Source organism: Physella acuta, unplaced genomic scaffold (assembly GCF_028476545.2).
Source record: "Physella acuta isolate Inbredline_101_S28 unplaced genomic scaffold, ASM2847654v3 ptg001383l, whole genome shotgun sequence".
Taxonomy (NCBI): domain Eukaryota; kingdom Metazoa; phylum Mollusca; class Gastropoda; family Physidae; genus Physella; species Physella acuta.
The window spans coordinates 100993-124459 of record NW_026732898.1 but is presented as its reverse complement, the minus strand read 5'-3'; the positions used below and the strand labels follow the sequence as shown (position 1 = coordinate 124459).

The following is a 23467-nucleotide window of genomic DNA, read 5'->3' as shown; positions in this document are numbered from 1 at the left end:
GTCATCTATTACTTTAGCCCAGCTGTGAGATGTGGATCACGTCATCTATTACTTTAGCCCAGCTGTGAGATGTGGATCACGTCATCTATTACTTTAGCCCAGCTGTGAGATGTGGATCACGTCATCTATTACTTTAGCCCAGCTGTGAGATGTGGATCACGTCATCTATTACTTTAGCCCAGCTGTGAGATGTGGATCACGTCATCTATTACTTTAGCCCAGCTGTGAGGTGTGGATCACGTCATCTATTACTTGACCCAGCTGTGAGATGTGGATCACGTCATCTATTACTTTAGCCCAGCTGTGAGATGTGGATCACGTCATCTATTACTTTAGCCCAGCTGTGAGATGTGGATCACGTCATCTATTACTTTAGCCCAGCTGTGAGATGTAGATCACGTAATCTATTACTTTAGCCCAGCTGTGAGATGTGGATCACGTCATCTATTGCTGCAGCCCAACTTTGAGATGTGGATCACGTCATCTATTGCTGAAGCCCAACTTTGAGATGTGGATCACGTCATCTATTGCTGGAGCCTAGCTGTGAGATGTGGATCACGTCATCTATTGCTGGAGCCTAGCTGTAAGTCCAGCTGTAAGCCCAGCTGTGAGAAGTGTATCACGTCATCTATTGCTGGACCCCAGCTGTGAGATGTGGATCACGTCATCTATTGCTGCAGCCCAGCTGTGAGATGTGGATCACGTCATCTATTGCTATAGCCCAGCTGTGAGATGTGGATCACATCATCTATTGCTGGAGCCTAGCTGTAAGCCCAGCTGTGAGATGTGGATCACGTCATCTATTGCTATAGCCCAGCTGTGAGATGTGGATCACGTCATCTATTGCTGGAGCCTAGCTGTAAGCCCAGCTGTGAGATGTGAAGCACGTCATCTATTGCTATAGCCCAGCTGTGAGATGTGGATCACGTCATCTATTGCTATAGCCCAGCTGTGAGATGTGGATCACGTCATCTAATACTGGAGCCTAGCTGTAAGCCCAGCTGTGAGATGTGGATGGTGTGTCTCCTGATTGCTGGTCTAGTAGGTTTTTATAAAATGTTTAATTTTAGAAGATGTTTACTTAGGTCGATAGAAGCCACACATTTATCAATGGCGAGTTAATTGGCCATGTCAACTGCTGAGGGCATGCCTATTATTCAAGGTGCAACATTAATTAAGTCAAGATGCTCACTAAAAAAAGGTAAAATACGTCGATTGAATTTTAGAAATAAAACTATAATGTTATAGCCTATAATGATAATAACAAGAAATAAAAGATTTGAAAATAGGGAATAGGGTTGGATAAAATTATTATTAGTTTTATATGTAGCCAAGTGTCAAAGTTGGGCAACAATAGATATAGGCCTACATCGAAGGCAGTGGCGTCGCTAGGTTGGGTGTCACCAGGTGCGGCATTTGTATATATATATATATATATATATATATATATATATATATATATATATATATATATATATATATATATATGAGTGTGTGTATGTGTATTAGCTTTAATCACTGCAGACTTAATAGCAACGATGTTTATCTATAGTCTGTTAATAATACAGTTGGGTGTAGCATTTTTTCTCTATATTTAGCAAATTAGCACGTTTACGTCATGGTGTCACCCCCACCCTATATATTGTAGATTTGTACTTAAAAGAATATTTACTCTAATTTAATCATTAATGGAACTGGCACAAGCATTTTTCTTCAGTACATTTTGCAATATATTGCCTTGGTGTTACCCCCCCCCCCCCCCCTAAATGGTGTCACCGGTGCGGTCCGCACCTCCGCCTCGCCCTCGCTACGCCTCTGAACGTAGACTACTCAATACTGGATATCCGGAGGGCGGGGGTGGATAATTGAAACAGTTCTGACCTGCCATTACTCTTGACACGTGTATATCAACAACGAAGGCTTTCAAATCGCCTGTAACAATGGGCAATTCAAGTGAGCGCCACCAGACCCACGTTGTTCTACTGCTCTCAGTGGTGAACAATAGCCGCAAGTTTCCAGGCTAGGTTTAACAATATATATAATAGTTTAGTGACAGGTGGTAAGAAGAGGGGTGGGATGGTGTGGCCAAGCACGGTGGAGTAGGCTATTTTATTATGTGTGGAATAGATGCCATGCTTTGAATTATCGTAAATTTCGGTAGAAGGAGTATACAGGAGTAGTCTGTAGGCAAATAGAAGGAGTAGTCTAATAGAGAGTATATCGAGTAGAAGGAAACCCATCGCTGTTTATGCAAGCAGAGAGGTGTGGTATGTTAACGGGCGTTTTTATTATTTTTTATTTTATTTTTATTTTTATTTTGACTTTATTCTCAGTTCACAAAAAGTTACAAAGACTAAGGTGCTGTTACAAGTTAAGTTTACAAGGAAATTACAAAACACAATTATGGTTTCACAGGTCATTGCCCTGAGATCCTAGGAAGAGCTACTATAAGTCAGTGGTTCTTAACCTGGGTTTCATCGAACCCCATCGGTTTGGTGAGACAGTCTCAGGGGTTCGGCGGAGGTCAAGACACGACACACATCCGATTCTTGATTCACAACCAGATTTTGTCAGTGCGGACGATATAGCTATTAAGAAGGGTCCAGTCAATATAAGTGGGGTTCGGCGCCATCAAAAGTTAAGAACCACTGCTATAATGTCATTCTTGCTGGTTCGTCTCGTGCTAAATTAAAAAATGCCTTTCTTAGTATGCCAACAGATAAATTATTTTTTGCATTCCGACTTCATGTTCATTGTGTATGGCCTATTTAACATGCGAAACGAATTTATTAGGTAAAAATATATAATTAATGTATAGTAAGGCTTATCAGCATTACATCATCCCATACTTTAAATTATATATTAAACAGTTGTTTTTTAAAGGGCAAATCTCATCTGTAGGTTAATACTCTCTTCCTGGTTGTAAATGACTAACATGTTATTCTAGTCGACATCAGGCAAGAATACACTTACTGTGTTAAAAATAAACATTCTGTTTTTTAACTTGAAACGGAAAGTATTAAATATACCTAAACTACAGTCCATTTTTAATTAAGGTGCTAAATTTCAAAATTCACTTCATAAATAGGTCATGATTTCACAAAATAATTCAAAGGCGATATTAATTAGCCTATTTATCCCGATGTACATGCTTTAAGTGGTCTTTACAATAAATATTTAAAATACATTAGCTGGAGTAAACATGACGGTAAACATGATAATTGGCATTTAAAAATATGTGACGTCTTTTAAAGACGTCGACGCGCGTGGTTATTGAACCATCCTCTAAATTATATTAGCCTAGGGGGTCATCCATAAATGACGTCACGCTTTTTTGGACGATTTTTACTTATCCCCCTCCCCTCAATCACACATCGTCACAAAAAGCCAGACCTCCCCCTAAAATGACGTCACACATCAGCCTACAACCTTCCTCAAAATCGCAGTTGAATTTTTTTTTAAACATCGATATTTTTCCAAAATCTTGTCTCAATTCCTATTACAATTTATTAAAACCGTTTTCTAAAACGCGAAATAACGTCTAAAATTTCGTTTTCTAACATTGCTTTTTATAATGCAAAAGTGTGACGTCGGACCATCTGACCCCCCCCCCCCCCTTCCCCGCATCACACACCGTCACAAAATTACAGACCCCCCTCCCACCTACGAATGTGACGTCATTTATGGACGACCCCTAGTGTAATAAAATAACATTTACCATTTTGGCCTATCCCCCTATACTAAGACAAAATACTAAAATAGAAATGATTAACAGTGACAGCGTTATGGATTTTTTTTATTTGCTTTGAAAAATTACTATTCAGATATTTCTATGACATATAGTATATATAGAATGTATAGGTTAACAAATAATTCGTATAATTTAGGCCTAATGCCATAAAGAAATATTGAAATAATTTTACTTTAATAGGCTACATTGTGTCAGTTTTGTATTTATAATATTTTTTAGAAATATAATTTTTTATCATAAATCTATTGTCCCTTTTACATTTAACAAATGCCGTCAACAAACTATGATGAAATAACTGTAACAATTTTATTTAATGTAAACACAATAGCTAAACTTAGGCCTAGACCTCTAGATCTATATGAGCCCGTGGAAAACATCGACGTAATTTTGAAGGTGTGACTGAAAATTCGAAACTTGATTGGCTTATATTTTATAATGATTTGTGTCCGGATTGGCTAACTTTCAGTGTGTGTAGTAACTTACACGTTGAAAGTATACAGCTCTCAAACTCCTCAAGGTTTGTATTTATTTGATGTAAACAATTATTTATTTATTTTATAATGTATAGATCTAGATCTAGCTGTAAACACAGTCTGCAGAAATTCATGAACATATAAATTATGTTTTCTGCCTCTGTTATGTTATTGAAAAAAAACATCGCTGTTTGTGTCGGCTTCAGCAGATAAGTAAATCAACTCCCCTGACCCAATGACCTTCTTTTTAGACTTAAGCTTCACAAACATGTTTTGCTACAAATGTTAATTTAATTTAGATTCTAGGTGTAATGATTTATTTAATCTATTTAATTAATAGAATAAACACAACAAAAAGAAGTCTATTGGAATCAATATCATTAGGCCTAGATCTAGTCTATAATAGATCTAATATTATATATAATTCTACTACTAGATCTACTAGATCTCTAGATCTAGTGTTACTACTTTACTAGGTAACTAGGTAGGTGTCAAGCGTTGCAGAGGACATACCAAACATTTCAAAAAGTCCCAACCAATTAATTAGGCCTACTCAACTACTAGACTCTAGCTAGATCTAAGATTAGATCTACAACACAACAGCTAGATCTAGATCTAAATCGGTGGTTCTTAACATTGTTGTTGTTGGATTTGGAGGTACTGAACCCCATTCTATATTTTATCTAGATATCTAGATCTAGATCTATAGTCTATAGGCCCTCTAAAATCTCTAGGCATTTGCATTCATTTCACTGAACCCTTTCGTAGATCTAGTTAATAGGAAAAATAAAATTTCTATTCAAATTCTAAACATAGATCTATATTTAATATATTATTACATAATAAGTAGATCTAGAACTAGATCTATTTATTTATGTAAAGAATACCATAGCCTATTCCGAGTTGCCCTATATAACCTATATACTATATAGTTATGTTATAGGCCTATGACCCTATAGGCCTATATATATATAGATTCTATATTAATATTTTACTGGTGCACAAAGTGAAGTGTGCAAGAGCATCAGGGTGTTAAAAAAAAACCCCATTAAAACATGTTTTTCACACAAAAGCATAGTAATGCTGTCGTATTTGAACGTTATGGGACTACATGGCCTAACAGTAGAGAGCTTGACTGCTAAACTGAAAGTCTTGAGTTTGAATCCTGGTTCAGGTCCCTGAGTCCGCCCAGCTCTGCCTGTCACCTTAGTGATACAAAGGTGGCTGGGCATTGTGCTGACCACACTATCCCTTCATATGTTGAGGTCTCTGAAGCAGATGAACTCTACTTCATCTGCCCAATGTTTCTTGGGCACGACAGGAAAATGTGATGATTTGGGCATTATGTTACAGGCGTAGTTAATCTATATATTTTACTGGTACACCATTTACATAACAAAGAACAAAGAACAAAACCATTATAACAGATTTTTCACACAAAAACATAGTAATTAAACTGTCTTGGGAAGAGGCTGCTAGTGCTCTCGTCCACACTGACACAATCTGATTGCAAATCAGTTGGTTGTGTCTTGACCTCCGTCAAACCCCTGAGACTGACTCACCCAACCCCTGGAGTTTGATTGAACCCATGTTAAGAACCACTAATCTAAATAGTACTAAATAGTCCAAGTAGACCTCCTAAACCTAGATCTAATTCTAATAACTAGTATTTTAATACTAGCGATAATAGATTTAGGTAACCTACTAGACCCAACATGTAATCTTTGGCAGGCTTCTGTTACTTTAAAATTTATCAAGCCCCTAACTATCCAGCATTATTACAATATTACTTACTATGATACTTACTGTAACTTAGATAACTGTTCACTACTTAACATTGCATCATTCTACCTACTAGTCTTGAGTAGGTAGAATGATGTTAAGTAGTGTACAGTTATCTTAGACCTACTGCACTGGTCTTGCCAATAAATCAATAAAATAGTAATAAACTAATTCACCAAATAGAAACAGTTTACAGTCTCACAGTGCAGTGACCTCACAAGGTGAGGGGGGACGGAGGGGGTGCTGTCTGCATTCCATTTAGTGGGTGACATAAAAAAAATGTAAAATTCACAATGTCTTATCCAGTTAAGATAGCAAGATATAGGGGGAGAGGAGTGACTCCAAACCGAAAATGCAAAAATGTTTTAGGGGTAGGGTGACATCCTCAGTTAACTTACTGTGTGACACCCAACCTAGTAATGGCAAGGTCGCAGTGCTAGGCAGATTTATTGTTGAGTGTAGAGGGTAAATAGATAGGGGACTAAAAGCTACCTACAGCCCTGAGATAGATTCATTGGGTAGACTTTTAAAGCAACAAAAAAAAAACCCAGTATCACCATTAATTATAAAACCATTGCTAGGGTCTAAATTATCCAACTTTGTAAGTAAGCCTAATTAACCATCCCAAATAATTCTATAGTCTAGCTAAGAGTGGCATTATTTTAAAAACTTCTTGAAGGATTTGTTGCTGCCTTTGTGTAATACAAATACTAAAATACTAAAATATCGGAAGCATATTGCGTGTCACTGTTTTAATTTCTAACAGATTGTGCAATTGGGACAGATAGTATTGATAGCAAGGAATAACATTATCATAAATTATACTTCATTATTATTGATTTATCAATTAAAATATACTAATTTTCATTCCAGAAATTATTCAGTATTGTGCAGCAGACCCTCATGGACTATTTAAGAAACTCAAGCTAACTCAAATTGAAACTTTTTTTTTTTGAAAGATAGCATTTAAATACATTTGAAGTTCACCATGGCTTGGTTTGTTATGGCCAAAACTGGGACATCACTCATGCATAGCCTCAGTAATGCACGACTTTGTTCAAGAAATCTACCAGCAACTTTTGCTGCACAAATTAAAATGTACAGTGATCAGTCTCAGCCTGTGATGGCTATGAGGAGAGAGACAGTCAACGTTTGGGAGAGACGAGCGCCGCTGTCACCTCAGCACATAAGAAGATTGGTGAAATCAGGAATAAAAGTCATTGTGCAGCCTTCTGATAGAAGGGCTTATAGTATGAAGGTATGCTTTTATTCTTTGTTTTTTTTTTTTTACTTAACTACTTTTTATCTGAGTTTTAAAAAACATTGTGTTCCTTTTTATTAGGGTTTTAAATAATCACTTTTTCAAAATTGGGTAAACATCATTTTCTTTAAAAGTGTTTAACCTTGATAATAGTATTTTAAAAATCTCATTTCTAAAATTGAATAAATACCTTATTTTTAAAATGTAAATTTCTACCAATAATTTTTAATGAAGTCTTTTTGTTTAATTAAAACAGGAATATGCAGATATGGGTGCCATCATTCAAGAGGATATGTCAGAAGCTTCACTCATCATCGGAGTGAAGGTCGTCCCTATTGATTCCTTAATGAGAGATAAAACATACGCTTTCTTCTCCCATACCATCAAGGCTCAGCAGGACAATATGCCACTTTTGGATGCAATCCTGGATAAAGTTTGTTTCATTTATTTTTATTTCTAAAATCACTTTTTAATAATTCTTATTTGTTTTAAATTGATTTTAATGAGAAGGTCTATTCTTTTTTTTTTTTAATGGATAATAGACATTTAAAAAAATATAATTCTACTAACTGTTGGTGTTAGATGCAATATTTTTATCTCAACTACAGAATATTCGTTTGATTGATTATGAGAAAATGGTTGATGAGAAAGGAGCTAGAGTTGTGGCTTTCGGCAAGTATGCTGGTGTTTCAGGGATGATTAACATTCTTCATGGAATGGGTCTTCGGCTGTTGGCTCTTGGACATCATACTCCCTTTATGGTAAATCATTTTTTTTTTACTTATTTTACTTTTATGAAGCAATTTTAATTTTTTTTACTTAAGTAGTTTTACTAATTTATTCTTTGCTTTGATAGCAGCCACTCAGGTAGGCCTATTGTTTTAGTTAAGCTAACCCAGTTTTCTATAAGCCTTATCTTATGATTTACATTATAGGTAAAAGCTAAACCCAGTTTTTATTTAAGCTTTATGACTTATACTTTAGTTAAATAAACCCGTACCTTTTCGTAAGCCTTCTGAGTGATATTGAGTAAAAAAACCCTACCTTTTTGCAAGCTTAATTTTTTAAAGTCTTTTTGTGCATGATGTTCCTTATTTAGCACATTGGCCCCAGTCATAACTATAGGAACACAGAGATGGCCAGACAAGCTGTACGAGATGCTGGCTATGAGATTGCACTGGGACGAATGCCAAGGTCTATTGGACCAATGACCTTTGTGTTTACAGGCTCAGGCAATGTTTCGCAAGTAAGAAATCTTTAGGCATAAATGTGTTTTGTATATATTGTTTTATTTTCACAATTAGTAATAATTCACTTGTATTATTTTATAACAAGTGATTTTACTTAATGAAGATTTGAGGGATTTATTTTGTTCAAATAAACTTTGAAAGAAGCTGATGAAATATCTTTGTTTGAACAAAAAGGCTTTATTGGAGTATGATTGAGATAACACATTTAAAATTTCGTACATAAAGTTGTTTTTTGTATGCCATTGTTTTTATTATACCAGGGAGCTCAAGAAGTTTTCCAGGAACTTCCACATGAGTATATAGAACCTGAGCATCTACCCAAGGTTGCCATGCAAGGATGTAAGCAATATTTCACATTTATTTCTTTTGTAAATTTAATATGGATCATTCTTTTGTGGCTATTACTAGCACAAGCGCTGTGCTCTTTTTGGCATTATGATTTAGTTCTTCTTTTTCACATTTTTCAACTCACACTAGAGCATTTAGAACATTGTAATATTCTTTTCTGTATTTGCTATTGGTCCTGGATTATTGTAATAGTTGCATGTCAGTCCCACATAACCTCTCTGGGCTTAAAAATATAAAAAAAGAGGTCTATTAATTAAGCACTTTTTACTTTATATATATTAAATTAATAGTCATTTGAAATTTTGATATTCCATTTTTATTGTAATTGGCATAATTATCATCTACTTTGATACTAACCATACAGCAACATCCAAGCTCTATGCCTGTGTTGTAAGCCGTGAAGACCATTTCAAGCGCAAGGATGGTGGCAAGTTTGACGCAGAGGAATTTGAAAAGCACCCAGAGCGTTATGCCTCCAGCTTTAGTCATGATGTATATGTTTCTTAATTATCTAGTTCTAATCTTAATTATTTAGTTCTAATCTTAAGAGCTTCTTAATTATCTAGTTCTAAATTTAAGAGCTTCTTAATTATCTAGTTCTAGTCTTAAGAATTTCTTAATTATCTAGTTATCTATATATTAATTTTAATTTTGAAATTAAGACATTATTAATTTAAAATATAAGCCCTTATGCTTATTTATAAATAATTGGCTTTCATATAAATATGATAAAGCTGTCAACTTATTATTTATTTAATTTTTTTATTGTTATGTTTTAATAAGTTTTTAACTGTTTTACTTACTGAATTCAGTATTTCTGCCTTACTACAGATTGCGCCATATGCCTCTTGCATTATCAATGGTATATACTGGGCACCAGGTGCCCCTAGACTGATCACCATTCCAGACGCCAAGACACTTCTTCAGCCCACTGTTGCTCCGTGGCTACCCTCATCCCCAGGGTGTCCAACCCTCCCCCACAGGCTGTTGGCCATCTGTGACATTTCAGCCGACCCTGGGGGTTCGATTGAATTTATGAAAGAGTGCACCACCATTGACAGACCTTTCTCGCTCTACGATGCTGAACAGAATGTTGACTCAGAAAGGTGAGACTGATTGGTAACTAATTTGTTTCGTTCATGCATGCTTGCTATTGTTTTTAGTGATTTTATTTTAATTGGTAGATAAAATATGTTAAGGGGAAACTAAAACACTGCACAGTGGTTGGAAATATAGCTGCAGCATGATTTGTAGCTGGTTTACTATCTGAAGTAATTTTTTATGAAATCCTCTATTACATATGGTTTACTTATTTATAGTCATAACTTCATTCATTCATATTTTCAAATGTTGGCTGTAAAATTCCATTATCTCAAAAGTTTTATTGGAGTGAAAGGGGTTAAAAATCTGATCACTTTCTTGATTTTTGGGTTGTGCCTATATTTTCAACAACTTGTGAAATAGGGTCTCTTTGATGGGACTTTCTCTTTGTTTAATTATATTTCTCTAACCTATTGATATGTTTTGTTTAGAAAATGTTTTAGGTAAGTATCCTTTAGCATAATATAATCATAAATAATATGTAATGTAATTTTTAAAAAGTAATGCAAATAGTACATAGATTCTGGTTGATTGGGACACAAAGGGACCATAGGCTCTGTCTCCTTCAGTTCAGTTTCTGCTGTTCACTCATTGCTTCATTCATGCAAAGCCATTTTGTATGGGATGAACACTATCATATATCTTCTTCACACAAATAGAATTACAGCCTATTAAAGCTGGTCCTTATTCTTTACTTGAAACTGTGTTAAATAGCTGTTTAATTTGTAACATGTATGTTTCTGTTTGAGTTTTTTGTTTTATTACTAAATTACATTAAAAATATGATTAAGTGCATGCTGCTAACCTATTTGTTTTTTATCTTCAGTTATATTTTTACACTGTTTTAACCAGTGTTTTCCAGTTAGGAAAAATGAATTACAATAGTTTTGTGTTTTGTTACTTATTCTTTTTACATTTTAAAATATAATTATGAATTCAGCTGTAACCATTGTTTTAGTCTACAGATGTAGTTTATTAATTATAATGCTGGTTTCATTGTGAATTGTTTAGTTTAACTTGTCCAAATTAAAAGCATTTTTATTTTTCTGGTGAACTAATTAACCAGAATTTTTCAGCTTTTTAAATAGTAGTTAACTACATTATTTTTTTTCATTTATTACAAAGAAATATGTATACAATTATTTATTGCTATTTATGTATTGTACATTTAAGTTTCAATAACACATTCCTTAGACTTATTCTTTTGGGTCAAACAGCATATTAGGTCACTATTTGTTAATAATAATTATTTTTATCAAAGTTTTTGATTTCATGATTATTATATAATATTTATTAACAAAATCTAATGGAAAAAAAATTATCCTAATTTTTTTTGTGAGCGTTTTTAAAATTACGTCTTTTTATTAAAATACTTTACTGAGCACTATTTAAAATTTTATTTTAAAGCAGCATTGTTTATAACTTTTGTAGAATACTTTTTAAAGTGATGTGTTTTTGTTTGTAAATTTAAATATAGATTTTGTCTTAATGCTTATTCAAAAGAATAGAAGATAAAATTTATGTTTTTGTAACTAACTTTTTTTTTACTCATACATAAGATGTAATCATTAATTATTTTATAACCAATTTTTTGCTTGTATAATTTTAACAACACATTTTTTTACTAGTTAAATACCTACATTATTTTAATTTGCTCAACTGTATATAGTTTTAAACAACTGAATTTCAATTGTACCAATGATTTTCTGAAATAATGGCAAGTCTTTTTAGTTTGAATTTTGAACTAAACATTGCCAGCTGTAAAAACATGAAAAAAAATTGATAAATGAATTTCAACAGGTGTAGAAATTAATATAAAACTGATTTTGTAATTCCTCATGTGTATTAATTAAAGAAAACACAATATGAACTAGCAATAGAAAACTTTGTGCTGATATTACATTGTAAAGTAGAAGAGACATTTTTTTTGTATGAATTTATTTTGTGTTTCATGCTGAACATTTTGTATTGAGGTTACTGCTTCTACCATTGCAAGGTTTGATTACAAATAAAAAAAAAAGATCAAAACCTGCTTTAGCACAAAGCTCCTCAATTGTAAATGATACAGTTTGTTTCAATTAAAGTGCAAATAAATGCAATGCTTTGTAATTTGCAGTGTTGCCTGTTTATTAGTTGTTCTCTCCAACTTTGACCTAACTGTCTAAAATTTATTTCAGTTTTGCTGGTGATGGTGTACTCATCTGTTCCATTGATAATATGCCAGCCCAGATTCCAAGGGAAGCCACGGAGTACTTTGGTAGCCTCCTCTTCCCTTACATCAAAGAAATGGTAAGATAGAAGTTAATTTTGCTAATATCTGTATAGTAGTAAAAAGTAAATTATTTTTTTAATCTTGAACTTTATTTTCCAGCTAAAATCAAATGCCAAAACACCTTTTGAAGAGTACAACTGCAGCCCCATTGTTAAAAATGTAAGTTTTCTTGTTAAAGACTGCACTGATGTTTACACTTCATTTACTTTTTAGATTCTTTTCTAGCAACATGAGAACTAATTTTGGGTTTCTCTTTCATGTGTTGGTTACAGTTATATTTGAAAGACCTTTTTATTTTTAAAAACGAAAATTTATTTTTAAAAATAGTTCTTCTTTTGGATCTTTTAATGATGTAGAGTTATTACCCTGCTTATGATGTAGAGTTCATGTTTTTTTTACCACTTCATATAAAGGGATCAGGTGGTCAGCACTATTCCAAGTGCCGCCCATTTTTTCCCCTAACATGTTTCCGGTATCCATCAAAGCTGGGTGATTCAGGGGTGTCCTACAGACACAAGTCAGAGATCTGAACTTGAAACTTTTTAAGTCTAGTGCTCTACCACCCGATCTATTGAAAATTTATATAAATCTATCACTAATAAGTAATAAGATAATCATATCAACAGGCAGTCATCACAAGTAATGGCCACTTAACTCCAAACTTCAAGTATATCCAGCAGTTAAGGCAGCAGAGAGCGTAAGTCAACCTTTCACAATACCAGACACGTCTTTGGTCTATTTATGCATATATTCAAGTATTGTTAATATTGAAGTTTAACCCCTAACCATTCTTGTAACTTTAGATCTGCCCATAAAGCCAAACTCAGTGTGGCAACAGAGAGAATTTTAGTGCTGGGGGCTGGTTATGTTGCTGGTCCTGCTGTGCAGTATTTGTCTAGGGAATCCAGAACCTGTGTCACTGTTGGTAAGTAGTTTCCTGCACATTATTTTTTTTACTGCTGAAACTGATGTATACCGTGTTTATCTTGTCCAGTATTTGTCTAGGGAATCCAGAACCTGTGTCACTGTTGGTAAGTAGTTTCCTGCACATTATTTTTGTACTGCTGAGACTGATGTATTCCTTATAATTTATCTTGTCCAGTATTAGTCTAGGGAATCCAGAACCTGTTCGACTGTTGGTAAATAGTTTCCTACACATTTTTATACTGCTGAAACTGATCAATACATTGTTTATTTTTTACAATTTCTGCACATTTCATTTATAGGACTGCATCTAACTTTAAAAAAAGTGGTTTGCAAAGTCATTAAAAGTAAAGTAACACTCTGTTTCCTGATGAAGTAGAGTTCATAAGTTACTTGACCAGCTTATGAAGGAATGGTGTAGTCAGCACCAATTCCCTCCTTTACTTTCCACAACATGAGTCAGGTATCCATCAGAGCAGGGTGGACTCAGGGACTCAAGAGATCTGAACTCGAAATCTTCGGGCTAGCAGCCAAATGTTTGCAAAGTCATGGTAGTTTAAATTTGTTTCCAGCTTCACAGTACCAGGAGGAACTGGACAACATTACAAAGCTGTGTCCAGGTGTGGACACTGTGCTGATGGACCTGAACAGAGGGTACGCAGAGCTAGAGAGACATTTGGAAGATCATGATTTAGTCATAAGGTAAACAAAATTGTATGTGTTATAAGGCATTATAATTAGGTTTCTGGTTTCAGTAACATTATTTCTGTATTCTAGACATCATTTATTTTTGTCAAATTACAGTACTTATTATTAAAAACAATTTTTTTATATAACTTTTTTTTTCTTGAATGAAACTTTCTTTTAGCCTGTTGCCATACTCTTTCCATCCTGATATTGCAAAGCTGTGCATCCAGCACAAGAAAAACATGGTGACAGCCAGTTATGTTAGCCCGGCCATGAGAGAACTGCATAAAGCGTATGTTGGCGTATTTTTGTCACAATTATTTTTGTTTTTTTAAGTTAACTAACAAATTAAGATTTGTTTTTTAAATTATTTATTTAATTTGATACTGCTTCAGGGTAGAGCAAGAGTTTGTTAAAATATTGTTAAGACTCAGGTTGGTTTTCATTTCTGTGAATTGATTTAAAACTGTTTGATTAAAAGGGCCCAAGAAGCAGGAATCACCATCTTGAACGAGGTGGGTGTTGACCCAGGTATTGACCACATGTTAGCCATGCAGTGTTTTGATGAAGTGCAAAGAGCAGGTGGAAAGGTAATGGGATTTCATTTGTCAACAGTTTAGTTACACACAGCTGTATTCACTAATATGAAGGCTGTTGATTACTAAAATAATGTTTCTTATAGACAAAACTGGTGTAGATTTATCAGTTTATATTTATACATACAGCATTCACTCATTCTAAAGCTGATGCTTTTATTAACTGAGCACCAGTAAAGAACTGATGTGAAGTTAAAAACTAACTTGAAATATGTGTAACACTGCCAGTGGGAATATGATGTGATGGTCAGCCACTTCTTCTTCTTCTTCTTCTTCTTCTTCGTTCTTAATTGAGAATATGGTGGAGGATTTAGACAACAAGTCCTAATTCGTGAACAAACCGGACTGTGGTCTCCAGGTCAGCAGGTTTCCCATATAATTTTTTCCTGAGTGGGGTGAGCAGGGGCCAGTGTCTGACTCGCGCCAGGCTATACAAAGAACATTCCTGAAGGACGTGCTCCGTATTTTCTGGGGTCAGCCACTGAGGTTTAATGCTTTTAGTTTTAGGTGCACACAAACCAACAAAACACATTTGATGCAGCCAAGCATAGGCTCACTTTACACATACTGGATTAAAATATTAGTAATTACAATCTATTTGAAATAGACTTTGTAGCCGAGACTCATCAGGTCCACAATCACAGTGTGACATGCCAGTATCACAATGGATTGACATGACTAGATCTATAAAAATATGTACATCAATCATACTTTCCTTTCTAGTCCGCAACATGCTGCATTAGTCGAGATATTAAAGATAGCCATGCCAGTTTAAGTCTCCAACACAAAGTGAGATATTATCAAGTAATTAGGACTTGTATAATGCATTAATTAAATAATTACAGCATTAAAGTACAGCACAAATGACATTCAAAATTATACTGCTGTTACCTGCATTCATTATCTCACAGTACATAAAAAATGCTGCGTATAAATGTATGCATTTGCTAGCAGTAATTATTCTTGCTGAACTGACTAGACACATAGTAGGCCTAGTGTACACACAAAAAATGTTTTGGTTACTCTCATTAGGCCTATATTTGCTTCTGTATATTTCAAACAAAACTTCAGCTGTATAAACATCAATTCTGAACCAGACTGCTTGCGCCAAGTGCTCCTGGTTTAATTGAGTATTCATGTGAAACTAAATGTCACTATACCCAGTTCTCCAGATGTCACATGACACAGAAAAAAAAAACTGGTTCCCTTCGCTTACAAGAGCAAAAACATCAGCTATTGACCATAAGGTCTGCAATCAAATTAGATTCTGATTATTTCCCTGGGCTGGTACAACCTAAGATAGAATAATTTCCTTCACTTGAACCCACAGAAGCCTACACCTGCAACTTCTGTTTACAAAAAAAAAACCAAGCTCAGTAGTTCTGAAAGCCCACCTTTTCCCCTTCATGTGACAAACTTCATTATTCAATAAATAATTACTAGTAAAAGTACACTCATCCCTATTATGATTAGCAGTATAAAATTTGTGACAATTATAATTCACTTGCTTTAGCAAAGTTTGCCACTAAATCAGTTCAGGGCTAACATATAGCAAAACAGCCTTATTGTTTGATCTATGATTTTTTTATCCTTCTCTCACATCCCACATACATTTTTCCTGCAGAAAGAATTCATAATAAAAGTAGCTTATAAACAAGTCTATACATCAAATAATTTATAAAATATTACTTTTGGACTTTTACAAGAGATTTCTTTATTCCCCTTCACAGATTACTTCTTATGTATCATATTGTGGTGGGCTGCCTGCTCCAGAACACACTGACACTCCTCTGCTTTATAAATTCAGGTAATCAATTCTTAAACTATTTAGATTGTTTTTTTTTTTTAAATGGACACTGAGCTATCAGATAAAAGAATTTAAAAAATTCAAAATGTTACATTATGTGACAAGTATGTTAGTAAGACATTTAGATTACTGAAGTGTCTTCATTTTTTTTGTCTACAGTTGGTACCCTAAAGGTGTTCTTATGAATGTAATGTCAACAGCCAAATATCTCAAGAAAGGCAAGGTAAGATTGGGGTAGTATTGTTTGGAGATATGCAATTTTATAAAATAAAAGACTTTTAATTTTTTTTTTTTAAATAATGTTTTTGCCTTCCAGATTGTTGAAGTTCTTGGAAATGGTGGCTTGCTAGATGCAGTTGAAAATCTCACCTTCATGCCTGGATTAAATTTGGAAGGTTTCCCCAACAGAGACTCAACTGTTTATGCTTCAGAGTATGGGATTGAGTCAGCTCATACAATTCTACGTGGAACCATTCGTTACAAGGTAGCATTTATAAATATACATATTCACTGAGGCCTTTTTGGTCAATCCATAGGCCACCAATAAAGCTTGTGCAGTGTAGAAAGGAACAGATATGCTTGTTATTTAACAAGCTAGATGCATACAATATTTTTAATTAAGTTCTGTTTTTTTCTTAGGGTTTCACTGAAGCTATTAAGAGCTTGATAAGAATGGGATTATTTGGAACAGAACCAGATGCCCATCTTCACCCCCAGGGAGCAGAAATCACATGGGTAAATATACTTATTACTAATAATTAAACTAATTAAAAAAAAATTTCCCTATGTGATAAAAATATAAATAAATCTAACCTGCTGATCTTTTCAGAAACAATACATGTGCACCAAATTTGACAAATCTGGAGACATTTTGACAGATTCACTGAAAGATCTCATTTTTGACAGACTAGACCATGACCCTAAGAAACTGGATGTTATTGTCAGGTAATGCTCTTTATCCATGGATAGACTCTTTCAAAATTTATTTTAAAAAAACATTCTTTATATTTGTTCATAATAATTTAAGCCTTGTCAATGTAGCCTTCATATAAAGAGACTTTTCTAGAAAAGGTAGCAGTTACTTTGAGTGGGAGCGTTGTGGTTAGGCCGGTAGCCGTAAAGCTCTTTGTTGCTAAACCAAAAATTCCTGAATTTGAACCCTCTGGCAGATGAGGCTCATTAGCAGGTGGAAAGCAACTCCAAATCAACCAACTACAGCCTTGTAGGTTCTTGGATGGACACAAAAGGCTACAGAAGAGTATGCATGTAATACTTAACTGTGCTGGAGGAAATACTTTCCAACATTGTGTTTTAGACTGAAGAAGAAGAAAGTTGGAGTAAATTAGCAGATAATCGTTGTGATTAACGATGACTAAATTGTATCTCCCTGCTGGTGTGTTTACATCACCAAGTTTTTTGTTTCATCGTAAGATCATTAGAGTAAAATTATTTTCACTTCTCAACAGGCTTGGTTTGATTGATGACGACCCTGTTGACAAAAGAGGCACCCCTATAGACACACTTTCTAATTATCTGGCCAAAAGACTTTCTTATGGTAAGTTGTTTTTGTTGACAAAAGAGGCACCCCTATAGACACACTTTCTAATTATCTGGCCAAAAGACTTTCTTATGGTAAGTTGTTTTTGTTGACCTTTCTGGCATTGTCGTGCAAGGAGAGAAAGACTATTTGATGAAGTAAGTTCATCTGTCCAACTTTTTTCCATCAAAGCTGGGTGGACTCAGACTTGATCAAGTGCTACGCCCTCTCACTCACCCTATCCCACAAATGTTTAGTATTTTGCCCTTTTGACTTCCTGGTCTGATAAGGTCCATTTTGTACTGTACATTTACTGACTTAAATAGAACTTTTGAAGGAGAGGGGTACATCATTGTTATAAAAGTTCATTTTTCTCCAATTTTTTATTTATTTCCTTAATGGCTCAGTGGTTGTCTGTATATTTATTTATATTTATACCTGTTATTATAAATATTTATTTATATATTTATTTATTGCATTAAATTTTGTATTGTATTGTGTAGGTGTGCATGAACGTGACATGATTCTCATGCGCCATGACATTGGTATTCAGTGGGGTGATGGCAAGATGGAGGAAAGGAGCATTGACTTAGTTTCATATGGAGACATTGGAGGATTTTCTGCCATGGCTAAAACAGTGGGATTACCTACAGGCATTGCTGCCCGAATGATTCTCACAGGTAAAACACTTTTTCTTTCAGTTAATACTATTTTTAGAACATATTATAATTATTTTTTCAAAATTCAGCAAATTGTTTTGCCCTCCTTAAGGTTTTTATTATAAACATGATTGATACATAGATATGTATACAAACTGCTAATCTAGGAGTATTTTTTTTACTGATTATTATTGTTTGGAATATTTCTTATTAAGAACAATGACCAATTCTTCATTTTGTATGTTTATAATTTTAATTAAAGTTATTTTTAAGTACGAAGTATGGATTCATAAGTTTTTAAAATAATTTTTACACTTGTAATTTTCAGGTGAAATCCAAACAAAAGGTGTCTGCTGCCCAACAGCCATGGAAACATATATACCCATACTCCAGAGACTGCAGAAGGAAGGCATCTCTGCCATAGAGAAGATCAAACTGAAATAAAATCCAACAGTATCTTAACTATTCTAATCTCCTATTAGAAAGAGTTTTTTAATAGAGTCAGACCAAACGAATGAACTTTCAGTGCAATGAAATAACTTCATTTTTACACCTTGGCTAAAGTTTTAAAACTTAACATTTGTTTGAGAAATGCCTTTTTATGGACAGTTTATAAACAGTTGTAAATACATGGCACAAACTGTTACTTCTGTGCATTTAGTTAAGAATCTCAAAAAAAATCCTTTTTTGGATAATTGAAAAATAAAATCATATATGCGTTATTGAAATTTTCAATGTTGAAGAGGATTCATAAAGAGCAGTATTTTATTCTTATATGTTTGTCAAAGAAAGTTGAATTTTTGTTCAAGTAGATATCAGAGCTAGGTTTGGATTGGAGCAAGTATATTTTAGCAGTTTATTTTTAGATGCTCTTGTTGTATAGTGGTATTTTGCTGTGCTGGTAACTAAAAACATGGATTTGCTTTTTAAAATGTACATTACCTTAGCATTAAAATCAGCCTATTTTCCTGTTAATAATAATTATTTTAAGACATTCTTAAAAAAAAACTTCCTGTATGGTAAAAAGAAGCATTTTTGTCATTTGATTTTAATTTCAGTAGAATTTTTTAGCACCAGTTCAAAGTCTAGTTATCACAAAACTATAAAGAGTTGAAACAAAATTTGTATTGTTTGTAATATACAATAATGTATAGAGATAAATATTCACTATTAATTTAAGTAGTATATTCACTGGGTTGCTGTATTGCTCAAACTGATGAAATGATCCAAGCTTACACTTCTCAGTAAATTTGAAAGAAATAGATTTGTTATTTTGAAAACTAAAATAGAAAATTGAACACTAATTACTAATATTTTTATTTATTTAATAGCTATATATGTGTATTATTTTTATATTATGTAGTTTCACAGTTTAAAACCTTGAAAAATACTACAAATAATAGTTAACATTAAAATCAGGTAAATGACAATTATGGTAGATTTAAAAATAAGCGATTGATTATCTGATAAGTAATGGACTTGTGAAATTGTCATGTGCATTAGTATATCTAAAAACACATTTTGACACCATTTACATAAACTTTAAAAAAATTGGAATGATTTTTTTTTAAATATGAAAAACAAATATTTTTATACCTAAAATTAATTTTAATTTATTTCTGGATATGCATTAAGTAAAAGCTATCTGTTAATGCTCATTAGTGGAGACTGTTTTTAAATTAGCTATGTAATGTAATCTTTATAAACAAGAGCTGATCATGATGTTAGAAAAATGTGTTGCATTTTGAAAAACCATAATGACCTTTTTAACAATTTACAATTTTATTTGACCTCATATATTTATGGAGAGTGTATGCATGTGCTTGGATCAACATCATAATTTGACAGGACAGTGACATAGTAAAAAGCATTCCTAGGTACTTATGCATGTTGTAGAATTGTTGTAGTTGATATTGTTGAAAGGAGGATGAATTAAAGGGGAAGCTATTCTTTAAATATGTTATAAGAATGGAATGGTAGCCAAATATCTTTTTATGAATATATATTTTTTGCAATTGTCTCAAAGTTTGATGGAGATGATTTGAAGATTTAAAACAAATATGAGATCTAATCTGTATTATGTTATGTGTTCGACGGAATTTTAAAAATATAGTTATTTATGTGAAATTGTATATGTTTAACCAATAATTCTTTCATTACTGCATATGCAATAAAATGCTGTCAAAATAAGAACTGATATTGTATATTAAACATCAAGATTGCTCTCAGTAAGGATTGAACTTGCTATATTTCTTATAAAGCTAGTCAGCAATTCGGTTCGAATCTCAAATTTTTGTTGTTGTTGGTTTTACAAAGTCCATATATATTTTTTTTAGATCTTTAAAATTCAATCTTTCACATAAATTTGCTTCTTATAAACGGAACATTATAATGGCCCAGCTTGAGAAACAAATTACATTCATGTGTTACCCTCTTACAAATTTTAGTCTGTTTTTTTGGTTTTAGTTTATTGCATTTATTTTTAATCTTTCAAAATGTTTATACCATATTGCATTTATCTATAAAGAATAAAATATGCTCACAATATTCAAGTAATTTCTACTTTACATAAAATTATATGTATACATGAAATGTTTTTAAAATAAAAGGTAATGTGCTTTCAAAGGAACAACTTTGCTGAAAAGCAAAAGTTAGTTTACAAAAATCTTTTTTCTGTGGTCATCCAGCCACTAAAATGTGTACATTTTATGTAGAGAAATATGCAGATCACACACATTCATATTTACAAGCTAAATTGTAATATTGTGTAAACATATTTTTTTTAGAGTGCAATGGCATAGTTTTTTTTTTTTTGGTGTGAAATGTTTTAAAATGCAGAAAATATTTTCCCACATTTCTGATAAAAAAGCCATTTTTAAATGAAATAACAAGTGCCTATTTGTGTTTTCTTTGTTTTTCAAGTTCTAAACTTTTTTAAAAGCAGAAATCATTGTGAGACCTGTGTTTTGTTTTACAAAATACTCATATTGCTTTTTGTTTATATATTTTAAATGTATTTTTATACAAATGTTGAAACTGAAGTGCACTTCAATATGAGTTTTTTAAAAACAGTTTGCTATTTACTATTTTGTGAGGTTGTTTTTGAAAATTTCTAAAATATTTTGAATTCATCTCATATGTGACAAATAGGCCTATGTGTGTCTTAAAACAGCCATTAGTAAAGAACATTTTTAAGAACACAAATGCAACATCATAATTACTTAATTACTTTTGAAAGCAAATAGGATAACAAAAATCATGTTTACTGAGTTCTCCTTGTTGTATTTACAAATTATTTTATTCATATCAATATCAGTTTCAATTATTTAGCCATTAAAACTAGTTGTTTTCTATTTCATAATATACTCATTTATAAATGAATACTTTATCTGATTTGTTTTTGATTTTTAAATAAGTACAGTTTAGATTTTGCTTTATTCCAGATTATCTTTGATTACATTGATATTATCTTTGATTTTTGTAGCATCTGAATGAAGTATACTCTGATATTATAAATTTTTAAATTTTTGTAGCAACTGACTAACAAATTTGATTGTTTTGCTTTCCCTTAAGAACACACTACATTGCCAGATATTTAGTTATTTTTCAGTACAAAAATAATTTCAGATTTGTTTTCCAAAGAGCAACGCTACTGTTCAATCTTTTGTAATAATTATTGTGAATTATTACATTTTGAGTTATGTAAACACATTTTAACAATTACTTTATGTATTCAAAATTCAAAACCTACTTTTCCAAAAAAACTATTCATGTAAGTAATGCTGAATTTATCCTAAATTTACTTTTTGATGTGAAGGTTCATTGATGATGTAAAATCTACTACCATTGTTTTTACTTAAAAAACCCCTATGACATCAGTTAAATTTTTGGATTTGTTTTAGATATTGTCCAATTGACTTAATTTTCTTTTTATTTATCACAAACTTCTTCAGAGCCCTGGCACTAGGTTGATTGATGTAGTCAGTATTGCTGCTTGAGTGGGCGTGTGTTGTAATATTTACCTTATGCAAAGTATATTCTTATACATCAGTTAATTACAAATGAATTAAAAATACAAATTTTAAAACAACTTTTGTTAAAACTTATTTTAATGTCTTTTAAGCATTTCTAAAAATTTCTTCGTCGTTCTTAATTTTAGTTGTGGAAGGGGTCCCCTCCAACACAGTTAAGCACCATTAAGACCATTGATTCCGCTTTCAGCTTGCTGAGATTGTTATACAGAGGTTATTTTTCTTTCTGCAATTGCATCTGAAACAGCACAGACCACCTTCTTTAACATGAACATAGACCACCATCTTGAACATGAATATAGGAAAAACGTAAAAAAATAGGCCAATGCATCATGACTTATCTGTAAAAATAACATGTTATCTTGTTTTTAATCCTGTCATTAACATCACAACAACATGAACAACATCAGTTATATTTAAAAATGAAGACCAACCGTTAAAATAATAACATGAGTTAGTTAAAGTAGGCCAATATTGATAATGCCATAAAGGCCTGACTGAAATGCTAAAGGGCCCCTTAAGCAAAGGTTACATTTACATTTAGACGATTTAGTTTGGTTATGTTTTTAAGTCAAAAGCAAAAGTGTATTTCTAAAAAAAAAAAAAAAAAAAACTAAACAAGCATATTTCATAAGCTTACTTCTGTAGTTTCGGAAAAATAGTCCCAGCAGATGCCTTTTATCTACAGTACCGTGTGTGTGTGGTGGGGGGGGGGGGCGCATTTCTCATTTCAAGACTGTAATATTTTTAGTGTTTCTTCCTGACTTTTTTCTCCTGGGGGGGGGGGGGCACTTGAAATTTTCGGGGGGGGGGGGACGGACGGGACACACACACACTAGTAAAGTTGTATGTTTATTATATAAAATCCATCTCGTTCGGGGGGGGGGGGGGGTGGCAGTAGACTTTCTTCGGGGGGGGGGGGGTGTGCTGAGCCCCCACGAAGAGATGCCTGGAAGAAACTCTGAGTATTTTAATATATTAACCATGA

The 23467-nt window shown here is 33.0% G+C and overlaps 1 protein-coding gene across 1 annotated transcript; it reads left to right on the top strand.

Moving 5' to 3' along the window:
• The first annotated feature begins 4222 nt into the window (after nucleotides 1-4222).
• LOC131927210 (alpha-aminoadipic semialdehyde synthase, mitochondrial) lies at nucleotides 4223-22376 on the top strand. The gene is made up of 23 exons (XM_059282946.1): nucleotides 4223-4268; nucleotides 6880-7264; nucleotides 7524-7700; nucleotides 7876-8028; nucleotides 8367-8513; nucleotides 8778-8856; nucleotides 9230-9357; nucleotides 9697-9971; nucleotides 12144-12255; nucleotides 12338-12397; nucleotides 12865-12935; nucleotides 13042-13163; nucleotides 13735-13864; nucleotides 14031-14141; nucleotides 14331-14439; nucleotides 16176-16252; nucleotides 16412-16475; nucleotides 16569-16736; nucleotides 16892-16987; nucleotides 17082-17197; nucleotides 17719-17807; nucleotides 18293-18469; nucleotides 18777-22376. The coding sequence occupies exons 2-23, from the start codon at nucleotides 6995-6997 to the stop codon at nucleotides 18890-18892; spliced, it is 2847 nt and encodes a 948-aa protein (XP_059138929.1). The 5' UTR covers nucleotides 4223-4268; nucleotides 6880-6994; the 3' UTR covers nucleotides 18893-22376.
• The last annotated feature ends 1091 nt before the right edge of the window (nucleotides 22377-23467 follow it).